At 36.0% G+C, this 25,945-nt stretch overlaps 1 protein-coding gene across 9 annotated transcripts in view; it reads left to right on the top strand.

Annotated features, from left to right (window-relative positions):
- OXSR1 (oxidative stress responsive kinase 1) overlaps positions 1-25,945 on the top strand; it is a 99,184-nt gene that overhangs the window by 53,099 nt on the left and 20,140 nt on the right. For all 9 annotated transcript variants that reach the window (XR_011426973.1, XM_005600817.4, XM_070237977.1 and 6 more), the window contains 7 exons: positions 3,831-3,940; positions 6,070-6,171; positions 8,443-8,576; positions 13,238-13,286; positions 13,939-14,004; positions 17,306-17,428; positions 22,384-22,419. Coding sequence is in view for 8 of the 9 variants with exons in the window: in XM_005600817.4 (XP_005600874.1) it covers positions 3,831-3,940; positions 6,070-6,171; positions 8,443-8,576; positions 13,238-13,286; positions 13,939-14,004; positions 17,306-17,428; positions 22,384-22,419 (620 nt within the window). In the remaining variant the exon portion in view is untranslated. The remainder of the gene's footprint in view (positions 1-3,830; positions 3,941-6,069; positions 6,172-8,442; positions 8,577-13,237; positions 13,287-13,938; positions 14,005-17,305; positions 17,429-22,383; positions 22,420-25,945) is intronic.

Below are 25,945 nucleotides of genomic sequence, written 5' to 3'. Positions count from 1 at the left end.
TTTAAATCAAAACAGGTTATAAGAGACCAAGAAGTACATTACATATTCAATACAGCAAGAAGATACGACAGCTATAAATATTCACCTAATAATATGCCAGCAAAGTATATAAAGTAAAAACTGACAGAACTTTAGGGAAAAATAGACATCTCTATAATAATGTTTGGAGACTTCAATACTCTATTCTCAATAATGGATAGAGAAAACAGAAGATAAGGAAATAGAAGACTTAAACAACACATTGGACCAGCTATATCTTAAGAGTCATATTCAGAACACTCTGCCCAGCAAGAACAGCATACACATTCTCAAGTGTACAAGGGGCATATTCCAGGATATACCATATGTTAGGCCACAAATTAAGTCTAAATAGATTTGAAAGGATAGATATCATACGAAGTATCTTCTTTGAGTGCAGTGGGATAAAATTAGAAATCAATAACAGAAGTAAGACTAGAAAATTCACAAATTTGTGGAAACTAAACACACACTTAGACAACCAATGGATGAAGGAAGACATCACAAGAGAAATTAGAAAATACTTAGAGATGAATGAAAATGAAATCATAACCATACTAAAATTTAGGGGAAATGGAAAAAGTATTACTAAAGGGCAAATTTATAGCTATAGACACTTTATTAAAAAACAAGAAAGATAGCAAATCAACAGCCTAACTTTACAGCTTAATGAACTAGAAAGAAGAAGAAACTGAACCCAAAGCTTGCAGAAGGAAGGAAATAATAAATTTTAAAGCAGAGGTAAAGGAAATAGAAAATAGAAAAGCAATGGAGAAAAATCAATGAAACCAAATACTAGTTCTTTGAAAGAACATCAAAATTTACAAACCTTTAGTAGATGGACTAAGTAAAAGGAGAGAAGACTCAAATGTCTGAAATCAGAAGTGAAAGTGAGGACATTACTACCAATTGAACAGAAAGAAAATGGATTATAAGAGTATTATGAACAATTGTACTGCAACAAATTGGATAACTCCGAGGAAATGGAAAAGCTCCTTGAAACACAAAACCTACCAAGATGGAATCATGATGAAATAGAAAATCTGAATTGACCTATAACTAGTATAGGAGATTGCATCAGTAGTCAAAAAATCTCCCAATAAAGAAAAGCCCTGGATCTGATGGTTTCACTGGTGAATTCTACCAAATATTTAAAGAAGAAGAACAGTTTTTCACAAAGTTTTCCAAAAAATTGAAGAGAAAGGAACACTAATTATATGAGGCCAGTATTACCCTGATACCAAAGCCAGACAAAGACATACAAGAAGAGAAAACTACAGACCAGTATCCTTTATGAACATTAATGCAGAAATTCTCAACAAAATATTAGGGAAATGAATTTGGTGGCATATTAAATGGATTATACACCATGACCAAGTGAGAAATTTTTTCTTGGAATGCAAGGATGGTTCAACATATGAAAATCAATATAATAGACTACATTTACAGAATGAAGGGGGAAAAAACCACATGCTTATCTCAGTGCAGAACAAATATCTGAGAAAATTTAATATCCTTTTGTCATAGAAACATGCAACAAAGTAGGAATAAAAGGAAACTTCCTCAACTTACTAATAGCCATACATGAAAAACTCACAGTGAACATCATACTCGATGAAAAACTGAGTTCAGGAACTCAGTGGCCAGGATATCCACTTTTTCCCCTTCTATTCAACATACTACTGGAAGTTCTAGGACAAATAGGCAAGAAAAAAAAATAAAAACTGTTCATACTGGAAAGAAAGAAGTAAAATGATTTCCGTTTGCAGATATTATGATCTTGTATTTAGAAAACTCACTAAACATCCATAAAAAACTATTTGAATTAATAAATGAATTTAGCAAAGTAGGATATAAAGTCAACACATAAAAATCTAGTTGCATTATATACGTTAACAAGGACTAATTTGAAAAGGAAATTAAAAAAACAATTTCATTTATAAGTAGCATCAAAAAGAATAAAATACTTAGGAGTTAACTTAACCAAGCAAGTTAAAGACTTGTACAATGAGAAGTATAAAATATTGCTGAAAGAAATTAAAGACATAAATAAATAGAAACACATCCCATGATCATGGATTGGAAGACTTAATATTGTTAAAATGTCAGTACTACCCAAAGTAATCCACAGTTTTAATGCAATCCCTGTCAAGATCCCAGTGATGTTTTTTTTCCAGAGGTAGAAAAACCCATCCTCAAATTCCTATGGAATCTCAAGGAACCTCAAATAACCAAAACAATCTTGAAAAAGAGCAAACAAAGCTGAAGGATTAATACATCCTGTTTCCAAAACTTACTGTAAAGCAACAGTAATAAAAACGGTATGTTATTGGCATAAAGATAGACATAGAGACTAATGGAATAGAAAAGAGAGCCCAGAAATAAACCTTTGCATATGTGGTCAAATGATTTGGACAAGGGTGCCAAGACCATTTAAGGGAAAGGACAGTCTTTTTACCAAATGGTGCTGGGAAAACTGGATATCCCCATGCAAAAGAAAGAAGTTGGATCCTTATCTAACACTATATACAAAAATTAACTCAAAATGGATCAAAGACTTAAATGTAAGACCTGAAACAATAAAACTCTTAGAAGAAAACTTAAGGCAAAAGTTTCACAAGATTGGATTTGACAGTGATTTCTTGGGTATGACACCAAAGGCACAGGCAGCAAAAGGAAAAATAGACAAATTGGACTCATGAAAATTAAAAATTTTTGTGCATCAAAAGATGCTACCAACAGAGTAAAAAGGCAGCCCACAGAATGGGAGAAAATATTTGCAAGTCATATATCTGATAAGGGACTAATAATATCCAGAATATATAGAGAATTCCTAAAAGTCAACAACAACAAAAAATTAGTTAAAAAATGGGCTTGAATAGACATTTCTCCAAAGAAGATGTACAAATGGCCAATAAGCACATGAAAAGATACTCAGCATCACTAATCATCAGGGAAATGTGAATCAAAACTACAAGGAGATACCACCTCACACCTGTTAGGATGGCTACTATCAAAAAAACAGAAAACAACAAGGATGTGGAGAAATTGGAATCCTTGTTTCCTTTTGGTGGGAATATAAAATGGTACAGCTGCTGTGGAAAACGATATGGCAGTTCCTCAAACAATTAGGTATAAAAATACTATATGATCCAGCAATTCCTCTTCTGGGTACATAACCCCAAAGAACTGTAAGCAGGGACTCAAACAGGTATTTGTGCACCCATTTTCATAGCAGCATTATTCACAATAGCTAAAAATGGAAGTAACCCAGGTGTCCGTAAGTGGATGAATGAGTACATAAAACATGGTATGTACATACAATGGAATGTTATTCAGCCCATAAAGGAGGGAAATTCTGACATATGCTACAGCATAGATGAGCCTTGAGGACATTATGCTAAGTGAAATAAGTCAGTTATAAGGAGACAAATACTGTATGATTCTGCTTTCATGATGTACTTAGAGTTGTCAGAATCGTAAGACAGGAAGTAGAATGGTGGTTATGAGGGACTGGGGAGAGGGGACAATGAGAAATTATTTTTTAATGAGTATAGAGTTTCAGTTTTGGAAGATGAAAAGAACGGATTGGAGCAAGGAGGAGTATCTGAGGAGATGATGATGTGTGGGGGTATAGAGGAATAGAATGAGGGATCTGTTAAGCTATGTCACAATTTAGTCAAGAAGTTCATCAGAAAGAAGAGAAAATGTCATCCTGTTTGTATGTAGAACTATAATCACATTTATTATTTTCTTATCCATTTATGTTAGTTACTGTATCCTTAATACCTTGCTGTTGTATTCTATTTCAGATTTTGGAGTTAGTGCTTTTTTAGCAACTGGTGGTGATATTACCCGAAATAAAGTGAGAAAGACCTTTGTTGGAACCCCTTGCTGGATGGCACCTGAAGTTATGGAACAGGTATTGTCTTTGTCTTTTTAAATGGTTTAGGATTTTGTTATGAAATTGAGAGATCTGAGTAGTGTTTGCTTTTGTTGGGTGTACTAGGTTAGCTTTGGGAAGTACACATCTCTGTTCCTTGACTAAGACTTTATTCCACCCTTAAAAATAACCCAAAAAAACAAACTCTAGAACTTTACAAAGGATGTATGAAACTCAGGATTTATACCAAAGACAACCTAAGGAATAATATTATCAGATTGGCTTATTAACAATTTCCTTAGTACAAATTAAATGACCTAAGCTTTTTACTTGTCATTTCATTGCTATGGTTACCGAAGGACTAGTCTTCTCCACATCCCCATTTCACATTTGCTCTCAAACAGTTGCAGGCTGATGGCACTCATTCCATCTGCTAATTCTCGAATCCAGTGTTCATTTTGTATTCCTTGTCTTATTTCTCTCTTCATGGCATTTGAAACTGTTGACCATTTCCACCTTTACTCACTTTCTTAGCTTCCCTAGTATAGTTTCCTCATTTGTCTCTGACTTGTCACTCATTTCTTTGACTTCTTTTCTGGCTTCCCTTCTACTGCTAAATGACACTGCTTCCCAGGACCTTGTTCTTAACCTCTTCTCTTCCCTGACTACGCATACTCACTAGGTAGTATCATCTCTGCTTCCCACCTATTAATTATTTCTAAATTATATCCAATCCAGTCTTCTTCTACATAGATATTTCCAGCTCCCTATAGATGTCTCACTTAAGTGTGTTATAGGTGTATCAAACTCAGTATGTGCAAGTGAATTCACTTTTCACTCTGTTATAATGCTTATATTCACCCTGTTGGTGAGGGAAGGATTCCCACCTTAGGGTTATGGGGATGGCTGAACACACAACACCTGACACTGGACTGATGAGATAGAGAGAAGTTTACTAGTTGCATATACACATAGCTGGAGGCAGGAGGACCCTGCATGCCACACAGGGTTGCACTCAGAGAGTGAACAAACACTTGCTGTGGGAGACAGGCTCTGTAGTATCAAGAGAGAGAGAGATGCCCCTTGGCTTCCTTGTGAGGATGTGACTGGCTTGTTTGAATAATTCCTAGGCCTGCAGGGAACTGAACCCTGCTACTCAGGGATAAGCAGGAACTGCACCTGGTCCATTTGATAAGTAGCATTATTGGGCTAGGAGGCCTTATCCTTGGGAACAAGGAGGCGTTCAGGGGGACTTGTACTTGGGTCATTAGAGGCCCTCCTATTTACCAGATGTCAAGGCAGCACATAGTATGGAGCTTTAATTTGAGGTCTCAAACCACATACTCCCAAAACCTATTTCTCCTCCTCTATTGCTTAGCATAGAAAATTAAAGTATTTAATTATATAGTGTGCTGGTGACAGTATAAAAGGAGAGAAATTTCGCAAGAGTCATACCAACAACTTTAAAAATATTCACACCCTTTGTAACTTTTTTCTTTATAAAAATTAAGGTGATAAAACAATACTATAGCACAGAAAATTTGGAAAACAGAAGACTCACCACCACTGCCTAACATTTCGTTCTAGTTTTTTAAAAAGACTATATACCTGTTTGTATTAGTGTCAAAACTTATGAGCAATTTTGTATTCTTTTTTCCATTAGTGATTTATCACAAGTGGTTTTTCATATTTTCATATAGACTTCATTAACATTGCTTTTAGTTGACTGTGAATTTCCTGTTTTTGTTTTTTTTTGTTACCCTGAGCTAACATCTGTGCCAGTCTTCCTCTATTTTTTTGTATATGAGACACCTCCACAGCATGGCTGGTGAGTGGAGTAGGTCCCCGCCTGGGATCTGAACCCATGACCCTGGGCCACTGAAGAGGAGCACACAGAACTTTAACCACTCGGCCATGGGCCCGGCCTGACTGTGAATTTTTTGCGTGAATATATCATACTTAACAATTTTCCCTTTGTTGGTGAACATTCATTCAGGTTGCCCTTTTTTTGTTTTTGCTCTTAAGTATATTTAGCTTTTGCCTACTTTATCTTAGTGGTCTAAAGCTTATGAACACTTTCATGATTCTTGATTCATATTAGAAGCTACCTTTAAAATGTGCATTAAGGGTGGTAAAAATAGTCATGTATATTTCTCTGTTCTTTACAGGTCCGAGGTTATGATTTCAAAGCTGACATCTGGAGTTTTGGGATCACAGCGATTGAACTGGCCACAGGAGCAGCTCCTTATCATAAATATCCGCCAATGAAGGTGAGGCTCATATTCAAAATACCACCCCGGCTCGTGTCCCAGTTCCTTTCCAGAGCCTCTCTTCATTTTACATTCTTACCCATAGAATTCTGCCTTGCATTCTTTCTAACTTTTGTAGCAGTTAAAATCTGTGTTAGATATTTGGCATTTAGCATTGGATAACTTTATGCTGTAGTTGACCTTTTTGTATGATGACTTTCCATCTCCTGGCTGTGTAACTAGTTTGATATTAGGATCTGATTCTCTCATTTTAGTTTGTGTTCTGCAACACAAACTGTGCTGTGTAGAACAGCCTCAGTGGGGATGATCATTTCTGCTTCGTAGGTTCTTGAAAGGGTTACATGTTAATAGTAGTTGTTAACATTCATTGAGCACTTATCTGTGCCAGGCAATATTTTAAGTGCTTTTCATATATTAAATTAAGATAAGCCATGCAAACTATTCATTTGCCATACTTATGTATTATTCTCATTATTGTTGAATAAAAGTTTGCTTTGTGGTAGAACATTAAGCAGCTTTTATTAAAAGGCCTGTTATTATATCCTGATGTAGTAGGTACCTGAAATGCAATTGTTAATTCTGTCCCCAACGTTAGTAACAGAGTGAGTTTTTTGTGTTTCAAGATGGTGCTGCCAATACTGTTGGTGACTATTTTTATCTGTGTGACCCCTTAGTTATAATATGCACGTGAATTCTGTTCTCTGTAGCTATGGCTGTTGTTTATAGTTCTGTTTGCCCACTTTGCAAGATGCCCTATAACTGTTTAAAATAGTGACCATCATTGTGAATTGTTGTCATATTGATATCACTGACATCTGTATGATCTTGGTGTACTGTAGAACCTTTAGAAGATATTATTTTGTCCCCTTTAAGGCTCTAACAATGTAGAGAGGGACAAAACTAGTAAAAGGCTATTATGAAAAACCTCTATTTCCATATTCAAAACATACGTGTATTGACCTGCATTTGGGTGAAATTTTGATTATGTGAAAGGTTAGTTATGTTTTAAGGCCATAGTTTTCCTAAGGCCTGAAGACTTCTAGGAGTAAATGGATATTCACAAGGTTTTGAAAAGGATTTTTTTAATAACTGTAAGGTGGGAGGCTATTTTTAGGCCAAAGAAGTGGCTTATTTTTAAAAAGGAGATGGGAGGAGGGAGGATGAGGTTTACTTTTCATCCATTGTAAGCAGTGATTCCTGCAGTTGTAGCCAGACGTGCACGTTAACCTGTTTGCTGAAAATGAGGAAGATCACAAACCTTAGTAATTCCATTTCAGTGTATATAAATTCATCTGAAAAGCAAGTAATAATTCTAATTATAGCCCCCTTTTATTCTTTTTATTTATTTATTTATTTTTGGCTGAGGAAGATTGGCCCTGAGCTAACATCTGTTCCAGTCTTATTCTATTTTGTATGTGGTTCACTGCCACAGCATGGCCACCAATGAGTGATATAGTTCTGTGCCCAGCAACCAAACCTGGGCCACTACAGTGGAGTGCAGTGAACTTAACCACGAGGCCGTGGGGCCAGCCCCCCCTTTTATTTTTTAATGTTGACTTTGTGTTTAGGAAAATGGCTTATGGTTTTGTAAAAAGTCAAACAAGTTGTATAGAAAAAAACAAATCACCCGAAATCCCACCATAGATATATGATCTTCATTACTTACATCTCTATCATCAAGCTGGTATGTTGCCATGAAAGTCAAAGAAGGAAGAGATTTAGGATGGACAGAGTGAGTGATCAAGATTGTCAGTTGCTGTGGGAAAGGTAGGAAGAATGAGAACTAAAAAGACTGTAGCTTTGTTAACTAGGACATCATCGGTGATTTCTATCATAGAAATTTCTGAGGAGTCCTGGGAAGAGAAGGCCAGATTACAAGGGGTCAGACTGAAACAGAGCTATGAATAGGTAAAGTCAGCAAGGTCATGCTCTTAATTTTGCTTTGTTTTAATTGTTTTTAAAGATATTTTGGCAGTATCAGAATGGGGACAGAGGACATGAAGAAAGGATTCTAGCTAAAGGACATAAAATGTTGATACAGTTGAGCCTTTGCAGATACATCGTTTGGGAAGTCAACTATCTAGAGGATATTGTTTATGTGGAAAACACCTAAATGACTGGATTCCAAACAACTGATCTAGATGAAAACTTTTAGAAAATAAAATCTGTTTGTATGTTGGGAGGTTGTCTATATTGAAAATCTTGGCCACAATATTTAATTTTACTTTGTCGAGTCTTCAGAAGTTTATATTATACTGAAAATTCTTACAGGTTTTAATGCTGACGCTGCAGAATGATCCTCCTTCTTTGGAAACTGGTGTTCAAGATAAAGAAATGCTAAAAAAATATGGAAAATCATTTAGAAAAATGATTTCATTGTGCCTTCAAAAGGATCCAGAAAAAAGGTAAAATATGAGATAAAGCTTACTTTTCTCTTCATATAATATGTAAACCATTGTGGGAAGTCTAAGAATCACATATATACGTGCACAGGGAATTATTTGTGAGTATTCAAAGGAACTTAATATAAACTTTAGAAAAAATATACAGAGATCATTACACTAGATTGGAAATGAATGTGAATTACTTTATCCCTTCATTTTAGTATGCAGTGTATACTAAATAGTGCACTGGTTAATTTCTTAAAATTATAAATTTGTTGTGAATTCTGTATTAATTATATACCATGTTAGTGGGAGGGCTCATTTTCAATGTGCATTTAAAAGTTATAAGTAAACAAATATTTTAATGCTGCTTATAATTTTAATAAGCACACAGTGCAAATGGTATATTTAATGTCAAATAATCATACTTATTTTCTTATTGGAAAGATATTTTAGTAACTGGACCAAAAATTCAGAGCTTACTTGTTAGATTGGAAGGCAAATAAGTACATAAACACTGTCATCTAATGTGTGTATCTTTATAAATTAAACAGAATCCTAGAATGTTGGAGAGTCTTGAGGGCACACAACCTTTTGTCTTTGAGGTCAGCCAGCTACCTAGTCATAGTGGTGCAACTTGAATCCAAAACTCCTGATTCCTAACCTAGAGCTCTGTTCCCATTATATATTATTTTTCTGTTTCACACATATATTCCACTCAGTTTCTTAGCACTAAGAAGTTCTTTAGTTTTGATTTCCATAAAAATCAACAAAAGTAAAAGATTTTAATTGCCATCCATGATCATATGTTTAGTGTATTTAATGGGGCTTCAGAATTTACTGTTGGAAATATTGGAAAGGGTAAGAAAAACAGGCAGCAAAGTTCAAACCTGTGTTTTTAGAACTTTTTTCCTTTTTCCTGAATAAATTGGTACAAATGATAGGGAGCACTTTTGGCTCTGCCAAGTTAGTTGACTAAAATAACAGAATATTCTTGTTACAAACACCCAGAAATGGCGGCATAAATCTGTCAAACTTAAAAAAACAAATCCAGGGGCCTGCCCCATGGCTGAGTGGCTAAGTTCGCGCGCTCCGCTTTGGCAGCCCAGGGTTTCACTGGTTCGTATCCTGGGCGTGGACATGGCACCACTCATCGGGCCATGCTGAGGTGGCACCCCACATGCCACAACTAGAAGGACCCACAACTAAAATATACAACTATATACTGGAGGGATTTGGGAAGAAAAAGCAAGGAAAAAAAAAAAACCAAATCCAGAAATGAGCTTGCAATAAAAAGAAGTCCTCAGATGCAAGAAATAATGAGGAAGCCATAAATCGGAGAAGGAATATCATGAGCTAACCCTGTAGCTGCCCTCAGTGGGACACTGGATTTCTGACTTTCACGGGGGGACTGGAAATGGGATATTGGGCCCCACCCAGTGTGGATGTTGAACTGAGATCTCTGCTTAAAGCTAGGCCCTTCAGAACCCTGCATCCTGAGTAAAAGCATAGACCAGAAAACAAAAAAATCTGTCCATCATAATGAAGACATAATGAAAATCTCTCCTGAATAATCAAGCCCCCCAACCTGGACATTCTGCAGATTTACAGTCTTGAGTTTATACTACCCATACTATCCAGGAACTCACAGGATTAGAAAGTAAAAAAATTATTGTCAAGCCAGTTTTATTTTTGGCAGAAGCAATTGCAAAACCACACTGTTAGAACAGTTCTGAAACCCAGATCCCTGAGATTCCTGCATGTGATACCCCACTGAAGAGAACATCATGATCCCAAAATACAAAACACACAGTGAAACACTACACTGTAAACTAGAGTCAGCAGATACAACAAGCAGCGTTAGTGCTCCAAGAACTTTGGATAATGCAAAGATATCTGAAAAGACTGTTAATTTAAGTATACTTAAAATAATTAAGATCATAAAAGAAGAAATCAAAACCATAAGAAAAGAATGTAACCGTAATAAAAAAGTGAAATAGAACTGCTAGAAATGAAAAATACGGTAATTAAAATTTAGAACTTAATGGCTCCCCTTGAATGTAGGCTGGACTTCATGACCTGCTTCTGATGAATAGAGTATGAAAAAGGAAAAATAGCAACTTTAGAGCAGAGAAACATAGACACCTTCTTCACGAAGTGATCAACATTAACATCACCAATAATAAGACATAGTGATAATTATATACTCCCTGATATGATGTAATGAGAAGGGCATATCACCTCTGAGGTATACTTTTCCCAAATCTATAACTTCAGTCTATAATGAGAAAACATCAGAGAAACCCAAATTGAGGGATATGCCACAAACTACCTGGCCAGTGGTCTTCAAGTGTCAAGGAAAGGAGGAGACATGAAGACTACATACAATATAGGGTCCTGGATTAGATCCTGGAACAGAAAAAGAGTATTAGTGGAAAAACTGGGGAAATCTGAATAAAATGTGTAGTTTAGTTAAGAGTATTGTACCAATGTTAATATTTTTAGTTAATTTCTTGATAATTATACCATGGTTTTTAAAATGTGAATATTAGGGAGGCTAGTTAAGGTTATGTAGGAATTCTGTACTACCTTTGCATCTCTTCTGTAAGTCTAAAATTATTTCAAAATATAAGTTTTTTTTTTTAAAAAAGTCTGGAAGCTATAGAACATCTATTCCAGTTTTTAAACCAAAATTATACCTTGTTTAGAACATTTCTAAGTGAAAAAGAACACCTCAATAGACTAGTTTAACAGAACAGCCAATAAAATAAAAAGAAATAATTACTTATTGATCACTAATCAGGTTACCAGGCACTGTTATAAACACAATATATACCATCTCATTTAATTTTTACAGTAATCCTCTGAGTGACACCATTATTTTCTCTGTGTTACAATGAAGAAACTGAATCACAGAGAGGTTAAGTAATTTTGCCTGAAGTCAAACAGTTAGTAAATGGGGGAGCTGGAATTCCAACTTAGGCAGTTTGACTACAGAGTGCTACTGTTAGTCATACTATACTCTACTGAGGAAATTGCTCGGAATGCAGCACAGAAAGATGAAAAAATGGGAATATGAAAGAAAGATGAACATTTAGAGGATAGAATGAGAGGGTTCAGTATGTGTGTGTGTGGGTGTACACAGACATATACATGTATACATACATACCTGCACACATATACATATATGTATATATAGACCTTCCAGGAAAGATTAGAGAGAATGTGGGAGAAGCAATATTCAGAGAAATATGGCTGAGAATTTTCTACAATTGATGAAATACCTATATCCTCAGATTAAAGAACCATCCCCCAAAATTCCAAGCACTGTCCCCCTTTCCCCACTTGGACACGTTGTCACGAAAGTACTGGACACAAAGAATTCTTAAATGCAACCTAAGGGAACAGATTACCGATCGAAAAATAGCAGATAGACTGACAGCTACCTCCCTAGTAATTACAATTGAAGCCAAATGTTTTAGAATAATGCTGAGAGAAAATAACTGTTGGTCCAGAATTCTCCATCTAGTCAGACTATCATTCAAGAATAAGTATGAAATTAAGATATTTTTCGGACAAAATTGCGTTTTCCTGTCACATTTTATCACTTAAAGAACTCTTATAAATTGTACTTTAGAAAGAAGGAAATAAACTTAGAAGAAAGGCATGAATCATAAGAAGCAATGTTCTGCAGACAGACTTTTGAACTCTTGAAGTCTTGACTGAATGAAAAAATAGGAATGGTATTGTCTACTTTGTTTGCATAGTACTTTCACATTTGTTCTCGCTTTTAATCTTTATAGTAATCCTCTGAGGCTCTGGTTCTCAAGCTTGAGTGCACACTGGAATCACCTGGGGAGTTTGAAAAACTAGCAATGTCTGGGTTTGCCCCCACAGATTCTGCTTTAGTTGGTATGGGGTGCAGCCTGGACATTGGGATTTTTTTTAGAACCCCCAGGTATTATAATGCATAGCAGTGTTTAAGAATCACTGCTTTTAGGGACTTGGCCGGGCAATACTGAACCTTAGAGAAGTGATTTGCTCAGGAGGATTACATGGTAGGTGTGTGGCATAATCAGGTCTGGTCTCTTAAGTGGAGTATTGTTTATTCTTTATTCTCAATCACTCTTTTAAACATTTGTAAAATTGACAATGATGCCTTTATGCAAACAAACTAAGACTGTGCACAGTTGAGTTAAAAACTGAGTTTAGATTAAATTTGGGGAATAAACGTTACAGTCACACGTCACTTAACAACGGGGATACATTCTGAGAAATGTCAGGCAGTTGTTGTGCGAGCATCGTAGAGCACACTTACACAAACTCAGATGGTAGAGCCTACTACATACCTAGGCTATACGGTACTAACCTTACGGGACCACCATTAATCTTATGGTTACTGTCGTAGAATTTTGCAGTCTTGTTGTTGACCGAAGTGTTGTTACAGCTACTTTTAGAATCTTCCCTCTTTTTTTTTTTCTTTCTTCCTTTCCTTTCCTTTTCCTTTTCCCTTTCCCTTCCCTCCCATTTCCTCTCCTTCCCTTTTGTTTTTTAGCAGGTTAAGGAAAATGGAATACACTGAGTTTTTATCTTACAGCTCAAGAAATCATTTTCTCATGTTTGAAGATAGAAACCCACATTACACTTGAATTAACTATAAAAACTTTCTTTTCTGGTTTTAGACCAACAGCAGCAGAACTGTTAAGGCACAAATTTTTCCAAAAAGCAAAGGTAGGAAATTCTAACTTTTGATTTTGTATGTTCATATAATCTTCCTCAGTTACTTAAATTAGATGCACTGCTCAGAAGTTACATTATCTTAAGATGTTTATGTTTGGAAGAATGATGGTAGATCAAATAATTGCTAAAGGCACTATCTATACAATCTTTGGTAATTAAGATACATGCTTTGGAATTACTAAATGTATATTTCATATAAATTAATTTAAATGTCAGGTTAAACTTATAACAGGAACAATGAATATTAAATTTTGCCACTATAAATATAATCTGTGAAAAATACTGAACTCTCATTTCAGGGTTTACTACTGAATTAGTAAACATCTCATTTCCCAAAGATATCGGATAAGTGGGATGTTACTGTAGTTGGAAATGTGGGACCATGATCCCAAAGGACATACGGTAAAGCAAACTTTTCATAGATAATGGTTCATACAATACATTAAAGCTCTGTCTCAATATATAAAACCATGGTAGTAATGTACTTAAAGGAGCTTCAGAATAAAAGAATGGAAGCTTTTCTCAAACTTTTTTTATAAAAGTTACTCTGTCACATTTTAATTGTGGTCAACATTTCTGTGTCAATTTTTTTGGCTCAATAAAAACTTCTTGTAAGAAGAAAATACTTATTTTTCCTCTTCAGAATAAAGAATTTCTTCAAGAAAAACTATTGCAGAGAGCTCCAACCATTTCTGAAAGAGCTAAAAAGGTAAATGGAGATTTAACTCAGTTTTACTGGGAAATTGCTTAGGGTAGATTTACTTTCACATTTTGAACCATGGGTTTTAACATATATATTGGGTAATACTTTGTTAACAGTATGAGTAATACTCACTGTCTTTCAACCTTTTCTTTAGCATTCTTTGATATATTCATTCAGCAAATACTGTTAGTTTACTATGTGCCTAGGTATTACTCTGCTATCTTTTACAATGAAAAGATATGTTAGACAATTGATGAATTAACTCTAAACTCTATTAAATCACTGTTCGCAACTACCAGAGTGAATTGTGAAGTTGGTCCCTGTCCTCACACCATACAAAAACAACAAAGATACCACTTCACGCTCACTAAGATGACTGTAATAAAAAGGACAGTAACAAGTGTTGATAAAGATGTAGAGAAATTAGAACCCTTACACACTACTGATGAGAATGTAAAATGGTAGAACCACTTTAGAAAGTAGTTTGGCAGTTCTTCAAAAGGCTAAACAAAGTTGCCATATGACCCAGCAATTCCACTCCTGGGCATATTCAAGAGAATTGAAAACAGGTACGCACAAAAAGATGTATAGGATGTTCATAACAGTGTTATTCATAGTAACTAAAAAGTGGAAACAACCTGAATGTCCATTTACTGATGAATAGATATGTAAAATGTCATGCACCTATATAATGAAATATTATTTGGCAATGGAAAGAAATGAAGTACTGATACATGCCATAACATAGATGAATCTTTGAAACACATGATAACGGAAAGAAGCCAGTTACAAAAGACCACATGTTGTATGCTTCTGTTTATGTGAAATGTCCAGAATAGGCAAATGTCAAGAGACGTAAAGTAGATTAGTGGTTACCTAGGACTGAGAGGACTGTAGAGAAATGGGCAGTGACTGCTAAGGGGTATTGGGTGTTTTTTGGGGGCAGGGAAGTGATGAAAATGATCTAAATTTGATTGTGGAAATGGTTTCACAGCTCTGAATATACTAAAAATAATTGAATTGTATACCTTAAATGGGTCAGTTGTATGCTATATGAATTACATCTCAATAAAGCTGTTAGTTAAGGAAAAGAGGAGCATTTAGGGAATGATGCCACCACCAACAAAAAGCTCTTGGAAATGGAAAACGTTATAGAAGAAATGAAAAAATTTGGGGGCTGGCCAAGTGGTGTAGCAGTTAAGTTTGCATGCTCCACTTTGGTGGCCCAGGGTTCACCAGTTCAGATCCTGGGTGCAGACATATGCACCACTTATCAAGCCATGCTGTGGCAGACGTCCCACGTATAAAGTAGAGGAAGATGGGCACAGAGGTTAGCTCAGGGCCAGTCTTTCTCAGCAAAAAGAGGAGGCTTGGTGGTGGATATTAGCTCAGGGCTAATCTTCCTCAAAAAGAAAAAAAAAGAAAGAAATGAAAAAATTCAATACAAAGGTTGTAGGGTAAAGTTGAGGAAATTTCCCAGAAAGCAGAGCCAAAAGGCCAAGAGAGAGAGATAACAAGAGAGAAAAGATGAGAACATTAGAGGATCATTTGAGAAGGTTCAACATTTGAGTAAAAAGAGTTCCAGAAAAGGAGAACTGAGAAAAACAAATGAAAGGAAATCATTGAAGAAATAATTCAAGAAAAATTTCCAAAACTGGCAGTCATGAATTTCCAGATGGAAAGAGCCCAAGTACTCAGCACAATGAATGAAAATAGACCAACACTAAGGCACATTACCATGATAGTCAGAATGCTGGAGGCAAAAAGAAGATCCTATAGCCTTCCAGAGAGTGCTGGGAAAGGTTGCAGACAGCATCAGGAGTCATAATGACCTCAGTAGCACCTCTGGAAGCCAGATCACAGTGGAGCAGTTATGTTCATTAGGAAAGAAAATGATTTCTAACCCAGACTTTTTTTTATCAGGCAAACTATAAGTGAAACGTGGGGATAGAATCAGGGTATGTTTAGAAATGCATGGCTTTAATAAATGTGCCATGCTAACAGGGGAAGACATGCTTAAACTAAGAACCGGGAAGTCTTATGATCTAGGAAGTATGGTTCTCTGGGTGATGGTAGAGTGAGATCTGAAACCAGGCTAGAGTGGTATGAAATCAGGCTAGGGTGGAGCAGGTCATGAGGCTTTGGTGAGAGGCTTCCTCCAGAAGATGATCCTGATGCATACCTAATGTATGTGAATGTGGTGAGAGGAGATTTACACATCTGGGAGAGAACTTGGGGATAAATAGGACAAGTGCATAGAAATAAGCAAATATTAACTCCAGGGGAAGCAAAAATGTTATACAGGAAGGAAAAGTAGTTGTAATATACTCTAAGTCTCAGTTGTATCATTTATATAATCATATTATATAAACACTGAATATTGATTTAACCAGAATTACAATATATCTTGAGAAAAGAGTAGGAGGTTGATAATAGGGGTAAATTCTCATCTTCCATAGTGGCAAGTCCAGTAGACAAGTTCTAAAACCAAAAAATCAAGGGGTAATAATAATAATAATAATAATTACCTAGAGAGATGAATATAAATTCCAAAAGAATAAGCTAAAATGAGTTGAAAGTGGTTGGCCTGTGGGGAAGAGGGAGAAAGTTAGGAGATTGCTGTTTTTCTTAACAAAACTTGCACAGCTTTAGTACTCTTGAAACTGTGCAGGTATAGTTGTGATTTTTATAATTAAAATTAAAAAGAAAAGAAGCAGAATCTTCTTTAACTTGGATTTATTTATTTAGGGGGCTGAAAACCATCTTTTTAAAAATTTTTCCTGTTTCTCCCCAAAGCCCCCTGGTACATAGTTGTATATTTTTAGTTGTGAGTCCTTCTAGTTGTGACATGTGGGATGCCACCTCAGCATGGCTTGATGAGCCGTGCCATCTCCGTGCCCAGGTTTTGAACTGGCGAAACCCTGGGCTGCCAAAGCAGAGCACGCAAACTAACCACTTGGCCACAGGGCCAGCCCCTGAAAACCGTTTTTTTTTAAATGTCTTGCAACATGAAACCATTAATCAGATTTGACCTATGACTTCACATAAGAAAGACTGGGTGATGTTCGGGCTCAGAGTGTAGAAGTATAGGGAAAGTCAGTGGTTGTGAGTAAAGATAGGTAATGGAGATTGTGAACAGAGAGCAAGTGAGGGGTGGAGGATATGAATTTTTATGGGAAAACTTACTTATGGGGAAAATGATTATGTGTCTACTGTGTTGAATAATAGAAGGACAGGGAAATATGACTTTTCTATATAGTAAATGTCAAACATTACTGTAATTCTCGTCTCTCTTCCTAATGAGCAGGTTCGGAGAGTACCAGGTTCCAGTGGCCGTCTTCATAAGACAGAGGATGGTGGCTGGGAGTGGAGTGATGATGAATTTGATGAAGAAAGTGAGGAAGGGAAAGCAGCAATTTCACAACTCAGGGTAAGTTTTGTTAAACTGTATACTTTAGAGCTCTATCTTTTTGTTTGAAGCCTCTGAGGTAATCCTATGTTCTCTGGTTCTGTTCAGCTTAACCAGCTAAAATACAAAAAATACAGGTGTTAGTGACAGTTTCCTTGAACAACTTACTAACAACAGGAGCCCAGTTAATTCTACATGGAAAAGTGGACTGGCACATCTGTTTAAATATGATAACATATAGGGTATATAAAAATGACCCAAATCTGGAAATAAAAACTACAATGTCTGAGATGAAAACATACTGGATAGGATTAATGGCTGACTATATTGCAGAAGAAGGGATTAGTGAATTTGAAAACCTAACAATAGAAACTTTGTCCCTAAGTCTGCTAATCTTCTACCTGAAGAAAAACAGTGTACCTCTTCTTTAATTGGTATATCCTGGGGCGGGGAGGGGGGGAGTGGTGTGTGTGTGTGTGTTTCCTAAAAGCAGTGAAGACAAGGGTCTTGTTTTGGTTTGTTTCATCACTCTTTTTTCAAGTTAATGCCTTGGGTTGATTGTTAGGATTCATTCCCAAGAATTCAAATGTGTATAGGAAATGCTAATGTTTGAGGTCATCATAACCTTGACTGCGCAGAACCTTTTTGTGGGATGAGTCATGGGTAGGTGGTGTCTCTCTGCCTGCTTTTAGGATCTGCTCGGTGGTAGCACTTATGACTCTTGCTGATCAACATTGAATGTTTGTTGATCTTGTTTGTCAAATAAGGTCTGTGGGTCTAGTCCTTTTGCAGTTTGTCCTTTTCCTTTAAGTTTGTAAAGAGCTTGCCAATGAAAATCGGCAAAAGTTTATTAAGCTCTAACCTTGAAAAAGCTCTTAAAAAGATAACAAATGTAAACATTCATTTATATACAATTGTGACTTCGTTTCTGTACATATGTGAGACTGTGGCATCTTTTCTTCCTTACTTTTTCATGTGATTTCTCTCTTAATTGATATTCTCTTGTAATGTTATGTTAAAACCTCCAGGAGAAGCTAGAGCTACATGATCCTTGTAGTTCTAGCTTCCTATGAAAGAGATGCTACTGCTGTTTTTCCTCTGACCAACAAATCATATTTGGCAAGATAAATTACAGCTTGTCAATGTCTGGTTATTACTCCATAGCTATCTGCAAGAGAAATTTGAAAGTTCTGAAATACTTAGAGTAGCTATTTCTAAGCAGCATAGAAATTTTTGTACTTTGTTCACAGAATAAGTAGCTTTCTGTATTTCTCATGTTATCCAGCTTTTCTCATGTTATCACTTTAGTCATTTTTGATACCATGAATTCTTTTTTAAAAAGAGAGTCTTTTAAAACTGAGTTGAACTACATTAAAAGAATATACCATGATCAAGTGGGGTGGGGTGCAAGGGTGGTTCAGTATTAGGAAATCTTGTAATATTAATAGGCCTAAGGAAAAAAAAAATCATATTCTTATTTTCATTCATTCTGAAAAAGCCTATGACAAAATTCAGCACGCGTTCATAAAAAAGATTCTTGGGTAGTTCCAGATTTCCATCTTTATATCATTTTCTTTCTGCTGAAGAACTTCCCTTAACATTTTTTGTAATGTGTGTCTGCTGGTGATTATTTCTTTAAGGTTTTATGTCTGAAAATGTCTTTATTTCACCTTTGTTTTGAAAAGATACATTTATGCTAGGTATAGAATTCTAGATTGATAGGCTTTTTCTTTCACTATTTTAAAGATGTTGGTCAACTATCTTCTTGTTTGCATTTTTTCCAATGAGAAATCTACTGATATCATTTATAAGTCATATGTCTTTTTACTCTGGCTGCTTTTAAGATTTTTTCCCTTTTTAATAGTTTTGAGTAATTTGATTATGATATGCCTAGGTGTATTTTTTTTTCATGCCTCTTGTGCTTGGGGTTTATTGCACTTCTTTGATCTGTGGGTTTGTAGTTTTTATCAAGTTTGGAAATTTTTCAACTATCATATTTTAAAATATTTTTCTGTCTTCCTTCTACCTTGGAGACTCCAGTAACACATATATAGGCTGCTTAAAGTTGTCTGACGGCTCACTGATTCTCTTTTCATTTTTTAAAAATTCTTTTTTTCTCAGTTTCATTTTGTATAGTATCTATAGCTAGCCTTCAAGTTCATTAATCTTTTCTTCTGCAGTCTCTAATGCTAATCCCATCCAATCTATTTTCTATCTCAGACAGTATAATACTCTAGAAGTTTGATTTGGTGTTTGTTTATTTTTACATCTTCCATTTCATCTTCCACTTAACTTTTTGAAGATATATAATGGTTATAATAAACTGTTTTAATGTCCTTCTCTGCTAATTCTAACATCCGTGTCAATTCTAGGGCAGTTTCGTTTGATTATTATCTTCATTATGGCTTGAGGAGTGTTTTCCTGAGTTGAGGAAATAGAGCTGAGAGTCTGGGGAGACCAAGGCAGATAAAATTGGTAAGGGCAAGTACAGGGAGGAGAGAGCTACACAGAGACAGAAGCTTAGAGGTCTGCAGAGCTTCCCTTTTGAGTATTCAGCAGAGCACTTATCAATGAATACATGTGAGAAAACTACCTGAGACTAGAGAACCGTGCCCAGCACTCACACAGAGCCAAGAACGGTGCCTATTCCCACCAGCCAGGCTGGAGAAACTTGTAATTCACAGGCATTGGGTAGAGTTTTCAGAATGGTCTTGTCTCAGTAGTGAGGATTACATAGCCCTAGACTGAACACTGCTCCAGACCCAACTAACAACTCATAAAAACAAGATTCAAAAGGATTAAGCTATTTCCAAGTAACTTTACTGTATTCCAGAACAAAGCTCAAGAGTTATAGAAATACAAAATTATCAGCATGCAACATGGTAAAATTCACAACTCCTGGCATCCAATCAAAGATTACCAGGTATGCCAACAGGCAGGAAAACAATAACAACAAGCACACCTTATGCCAAGATCTTGGTCTCTAATGTCATTCCCTACTAAAAGAATAAGGGCTTCTTGGAGAAATGGCCTATTCCAGGGCTTACACAGGGAAAATTAAAGATAAATCTGGAATATTTTCTTTTATCAGAAAGAAAAGATCTTTTATTAAAAAACAAGTCCTAGTAACACAAGAACCAGGTTGAAGGAGCTCCCACTGGCCAAATTAGGGAGAATTTGACTATCAAAATCATTAAGTGCAGTAATAAATTCTAAATTATTTAAAAAGAAAGAATCTATGAGTCCATGACAATAATATATAAATATATAAATAAATGGGGGGAAGGGGATGGTTTTTCATTACAGTAAACTGCAGAGTGCTGACAGGTAAATGTGGAGGAGTGTTGGAGGAGGGAATCATAATTTTACAGCCGTCATAAAGTAATCATAAAGATTAGATCAGGCACAGATCATCAACAGATGCTAAATATAGGGGAAAGTTTTGATGAGCAGTATATTTACATAGTCTTAAAGTGTCTCTCCACAGATTGCCTATTAGTTGCAATGGAAAAAATAGTTACTGCATACTGGAGAAATTGGAAAAAGCCTTGACTAGATGATTAAAATGAACATCACTAAAGAGAGGCAGATGAACATGTGATTCCCTAAGATATAATACCCCAGGAAGGACACATCATGACATAGAATTCCAACTGGGAATTCGTACAAGTGTAATCATTAGAAAACATCAGACAAACCACAAATTAGGGGCATTCTATTAAAATAAAGTGTGTGTGTGGGGGGGTGACTATATTCTTCAAAAATGTTAGTGTGCCAGATATAAAAAATCTAAAGAGACATGAAAACTAACTGCAGTACATGATCCTAGAGTTCATCTTTTACTGGAAGAAAAAGGCTATAAAGGCCATTATGAGGTCATTGAAAAAGTTGGGTTATGGATGGTAAATTAGATGAAAGTGTTATATTGTTGTTAAATTTACTGAAGTTTTAGTACTGTGAAGTTATATAAGAGAATATCCCTATTCTTAAGAAGAAATTCTCAGTGACTATTCAGTGGTAAACAGCCGTGATATATGCAACTTGTTCTCAAAGGGTACAGGAACAATATAATTGATTAAACATATATATTTAGAAAGAGAGAAAGTGAGCATGTAAATAATAAAGCAGATGAGGAAAAAAGGTTAATAATAGCTGAATCTGGGTAAAGGATGTACTGATGTTTTTTGTATTGTTATTCTAAGAAGTTTAAAATTATTTCCAAATATAAGATTTTTTACAAAATGGTTTTGGGTTGGCCATATGTTTGCTGTGGTACATTAGCTATTACCTGAACCTTGACTCTCCTTAACAAAATGGTGATGAAAATTTTAAGAACTTAAGTCGACCTGTTAAGTAGTCTAAATCCATACTTAGTTGAATTTCCCATAAACTGATATTTGTTTATAGATATGTTAAGGTTCTTTTGTATTCTCCAGTGCCTGTGTCCAGAATTACTACTAACTATTAGGATTTACTAAATAATTTAGCTTAGACTCTTATGGCAGATTGTAGTTAGTTTTTCAACTTTGGCTCAAGAGTTTTCTCCCTTAAAGCCCATAATCAGAATTACTCTATTTTGAAAATGTTGGATAATTAGCTTGAAGGTTTACATTGGGTCTAGGATATTATGCACATGATATGTTCATGATTAGTAGAAAGAATTATACCTTGAAGATCGTGACCTCCCTACTACCTGGGAAGTCAGTCCCATTATGTTTGCTTATAAACCTCAAGTTGTGAACTGTTAAAATACCATATAGTACATTGATGTCCTTGGGCTACCTGGACAGAAAATACAGTAGTATCATGACAGTTTTCTTTTTCCAGAAAACTTTGACTAGGGTTACTGGTGAGTTAATGTATGGACCAGAATGAAATGGAGTTGACTTGCATTTCATCTTGACGTACAGTTTGCAACTGACTGCAAGTAATCTGAGCTTTGAGTTAACCAGCCTCCTTTTATGTATTCCTTTTAGTCTCCCCGAGTGAAGGAATCATTATCAAATTCTGAGGTAAGTAATTGTGACTTTTGAATCATTAAAGTATATATGCTTCTGTTTTGGTTTGGTTTTAACGTTAAGCACATTTTTTTTTGTATGTGCCTAAATGGGAATGTGAATTTATACTAAATTTTATCAGAGATAGCAATTCTGGGTCTGAATGGACCTTTGTGGTAAATTGGTGCCAATGCACTCTTTATGTATGTATGTATGTATGTATGTATGTATGTATGTATGTATGTGAGGAAGATTGGCCCTGAGCTAACATCTGTTAGCAATCTTCCTCTTTTTTGTTTGAGGAAGATTGTCGCTGAGTTAACATCTGTGCCAGTCTTCCTCTATTTTGTATTTGGGATGCCCCCACAGTGTGGCTTGATGAGTGGTGTGTAGGTTCACACCTGGAGTCTGTACCCATGAACCCCAGGCCACTGAAGCAGAGCACACAAACTTAACCACTATGCCACCGGGCCAGCCTCACCAATGCACTCATTTTAAAAGTTGGCCTGTGGGTCCAGAATGTTCTTATTTGCTTGCTTGACTTTATGAATTGCGTTTTTGGCTTGGGCTGCTTGAAGTGGAAAGTAGTCTTTTTGCATTAATCTGTCCATGGATTTGTCATATGCCACCTTTCCTTTTTGGAATTTCTTTTTCAAGTCTCTTCTCTTGTCAAATAGATTCTGTTGTCTGTAGTTACTGCCTTAGGGTGTTAAGGAATCCTACTTAATAGAATCCTATTAGGCTGGCCCGCCTTATACTCACTACCTGAAGAGAATAATCATTTTATGGCTGCATTCTGTCATACATTCTTCCATCTGGCGGTATCTGCTTTCTGAACTCAGCATTAGTTTAATGGCATGCATCTTGTGCTCTTCAACCAATTTGTTCTTGCCCGTATGCTTAAGAGTAACTATTTTTCCACTTCATTTGCATACATAGTGTACAAGTTGTGGACAGGATTTGTATACATAGCATTTCACTGTATACATAGCATTCCATTGTTTAAGACTGACAATAAATACTGTACCACAGCATATTAACAGGCCAGTATCTGACAACTTATATTAGAACTCCTGTTTACTAAGATTTCTGGCTCCTCTTCTTGGTACATGATAGAATTGCATTTCCCTGCCCTTTGAAGTTATGCATGGCCATGGCAATTACTTTGGCCAATGAAATATGACCACAAGGAAGAGCCACTCTGTGATCTCCTGGGTTCCCTTGCCCATGCCACCATGCCCTGCATCTCTGAGTGAGGATGATATGAGCTTAGCCTCTGCTGGCCAGAGATAGACATGAAATGTGTGCAAGAAATTTTTGGTTTTTTTTGTTTTTTTCCGAGGAAGATTAGCCCTGAGCTAACTACTGCCAATCCTCCTCTTTTTGCTGAGGAAGACTGGCCCCGAGCTGACATCCATGCCAATCTTCCTCTGCTTTATACGTGGGATGCCTACCACAGCATGGCTTTTGCCAAGCGGTGCCATGTCCCCACCCAGGATCCAAACCGGCAAACCCCAGGCCGCTGAGAAGTGGAACGTGCGAAGTTAACCGCTGTGCCACCGGGCTGGCCCCAATTTTTGTTCTTTTAATCTACTGAGAATTTAAGATTATTTGTTACTCTCTAACTTAGCCTATCCTGACTATTCTTAGTTTCTCAGAAATTAAGTGAGGGGATTGTACAGATTATCCAGAGTCTTTCTTTTTGGTTGTCTTGTTCCTTTGCCTAAATAGCATCACCACAAGAACTCTCACCTGCTCATACTCATATTCTCATGCTCATGACTTTTTTATTATTTTTTTAAAATTTATCATCTTACCTTTTTTTTTTTTTCCCTGAGGAAGATTAGTCCTGATCTAATATCCTTGCCAGTCTTCCTCCACTTTATATGGAGGTCGCCACCTCAGCGTGGCTGACAAGTTGTATAGGTCCACGCCCAGGATCTGAACCAGTGAACCCCAGCCACCAAAGCAGAGCACACTGAACTCAACCAGTATGCCATGGGCTGGCCCCCATCTTAACCATTTTTAAGTGTACACACTTCAGTGGCATTAAGTATATTTACTCCGTTGTGCGACCGTCACCACCATCCATCTCCAGAGTTCTTTTCATCTCGGAAAACTAAAACTCCCTACCCGTTAAACAATGCCTCCCCATTCTCTCTTCCGTCCAGCCTCTAGCAAGCACCGTCTACTTTCTGTCTCTGAATTTGAGGCAGGTGGTACTCTAGGTACCACCCGTATAACTGGGATCATGCAGTATTTGTCCTTTTGTGACTGGATTATTTTCACTTAGCATAATGTCCTCAAGGTTCATCTATATTGCAGTGTGTATCAGATTTTCCTTTCTTTTTAAGCCTGAACAATATTCTATTGTGTGTTTGTGTATATATATGTGTGCGTGTGTATGTGTGTGTGTGTGTATATATATATATACACACACACACTACATTTGTTTATCTGTTCATCTGTTGATGGACACTTGGGTTGCTTCCACCTTTTGGCTGTTTTGAATAATGCTATGAACATGGGTGCATGAATATCTGAGTTCCTGATTTTGATTCTTTTGGGTCTACACCCAGAAGGGAATTGCTGGATCATATGGTAATTCTATTTTTAATTTTTTGAGGAACCATCATGCTGTTTTCCATAGTGGCTGCACTATTTTACATTCCCACCTGCAATGCACAAGGTTCCAATTTGTCCACATCCTCTCATTACTTTGTTTTGTATAACCTTTCTGTCTTTATTATAGGTAAACATATATGTGCATGCAATTTGGAAGCTAACTACTCTTTTGAAATAGTGCTAATAATTATATTAACATTTTCAAAACTCATCTTAAAGTTCTATTTTCCTATCAAAATCCAGAACCAGTGAGTAACTTCTGATTTTTCTCTATAAGAAGCTTAATGAACATAAAATTTTGCTTCGTGTTTCCTTGATTTTACTTATGTAATAATCAGCTATTAGACCTCTTATTGCCCTTGAAATTTTTTTTCTTTTAATTCTGAATTTTAGCCTTTGCATTGATTTTTTTCACTAACTTATAATTTTGAATATATTTAACTTGATTTTGTACTCAACATGTCTTTTTTCTCCAAGCTACATAATTAAAATTTGAACTATTTCAAACATGCAAGATAATATATATAATGTCTATGTTAGTTATAAAGCTTCATACCCATTTTGAAAAGCTTTTCAGATACATTAAGGAATTAATGGTTGCTTGTCTTTATAAGTAGTGGAAGGTCCCCAGCCATGGAAAAATGTAGCTTCCATAATTTTGTATTATGTACTTGAATCTGTATTTTGGAGGTGCTTTTTTGCTAGGTAAAGAGGATAGAATAGATGTAGTTAAGAATAAATATGATTCAATGAACTGCCATTCTGAAAAGAAAAGTGAACTGACAATATATGCTACAACATGGCTAAACCTCAAAACAATGCTAAGTGAAAGAGGCCAGACACAAAAGAATGTGAATCCTATGATTTTGTTTATATGAAATGTCCAGAAAAGACAAATTGATAGAGACAGAAAGTA

The sequence above is a fragment of the Equus caballus genome, chromosome 16 (assembly GCF_041296265.1).
Source record: "Equus caballus isolate H_3958 breed thoroughbred chromosome 16, TB-T2T, whole genome shotgun sequence".
NCBI lineage: Eukaryota > Metazoa > Chordata > Mammalia > Perissodactyla > Equidae > Equus > Equus caballus.
Note: the sequence above shows the minus strand (reverse complement) of the source record. Positions and strands in the feature narration are given on the sequence as shown.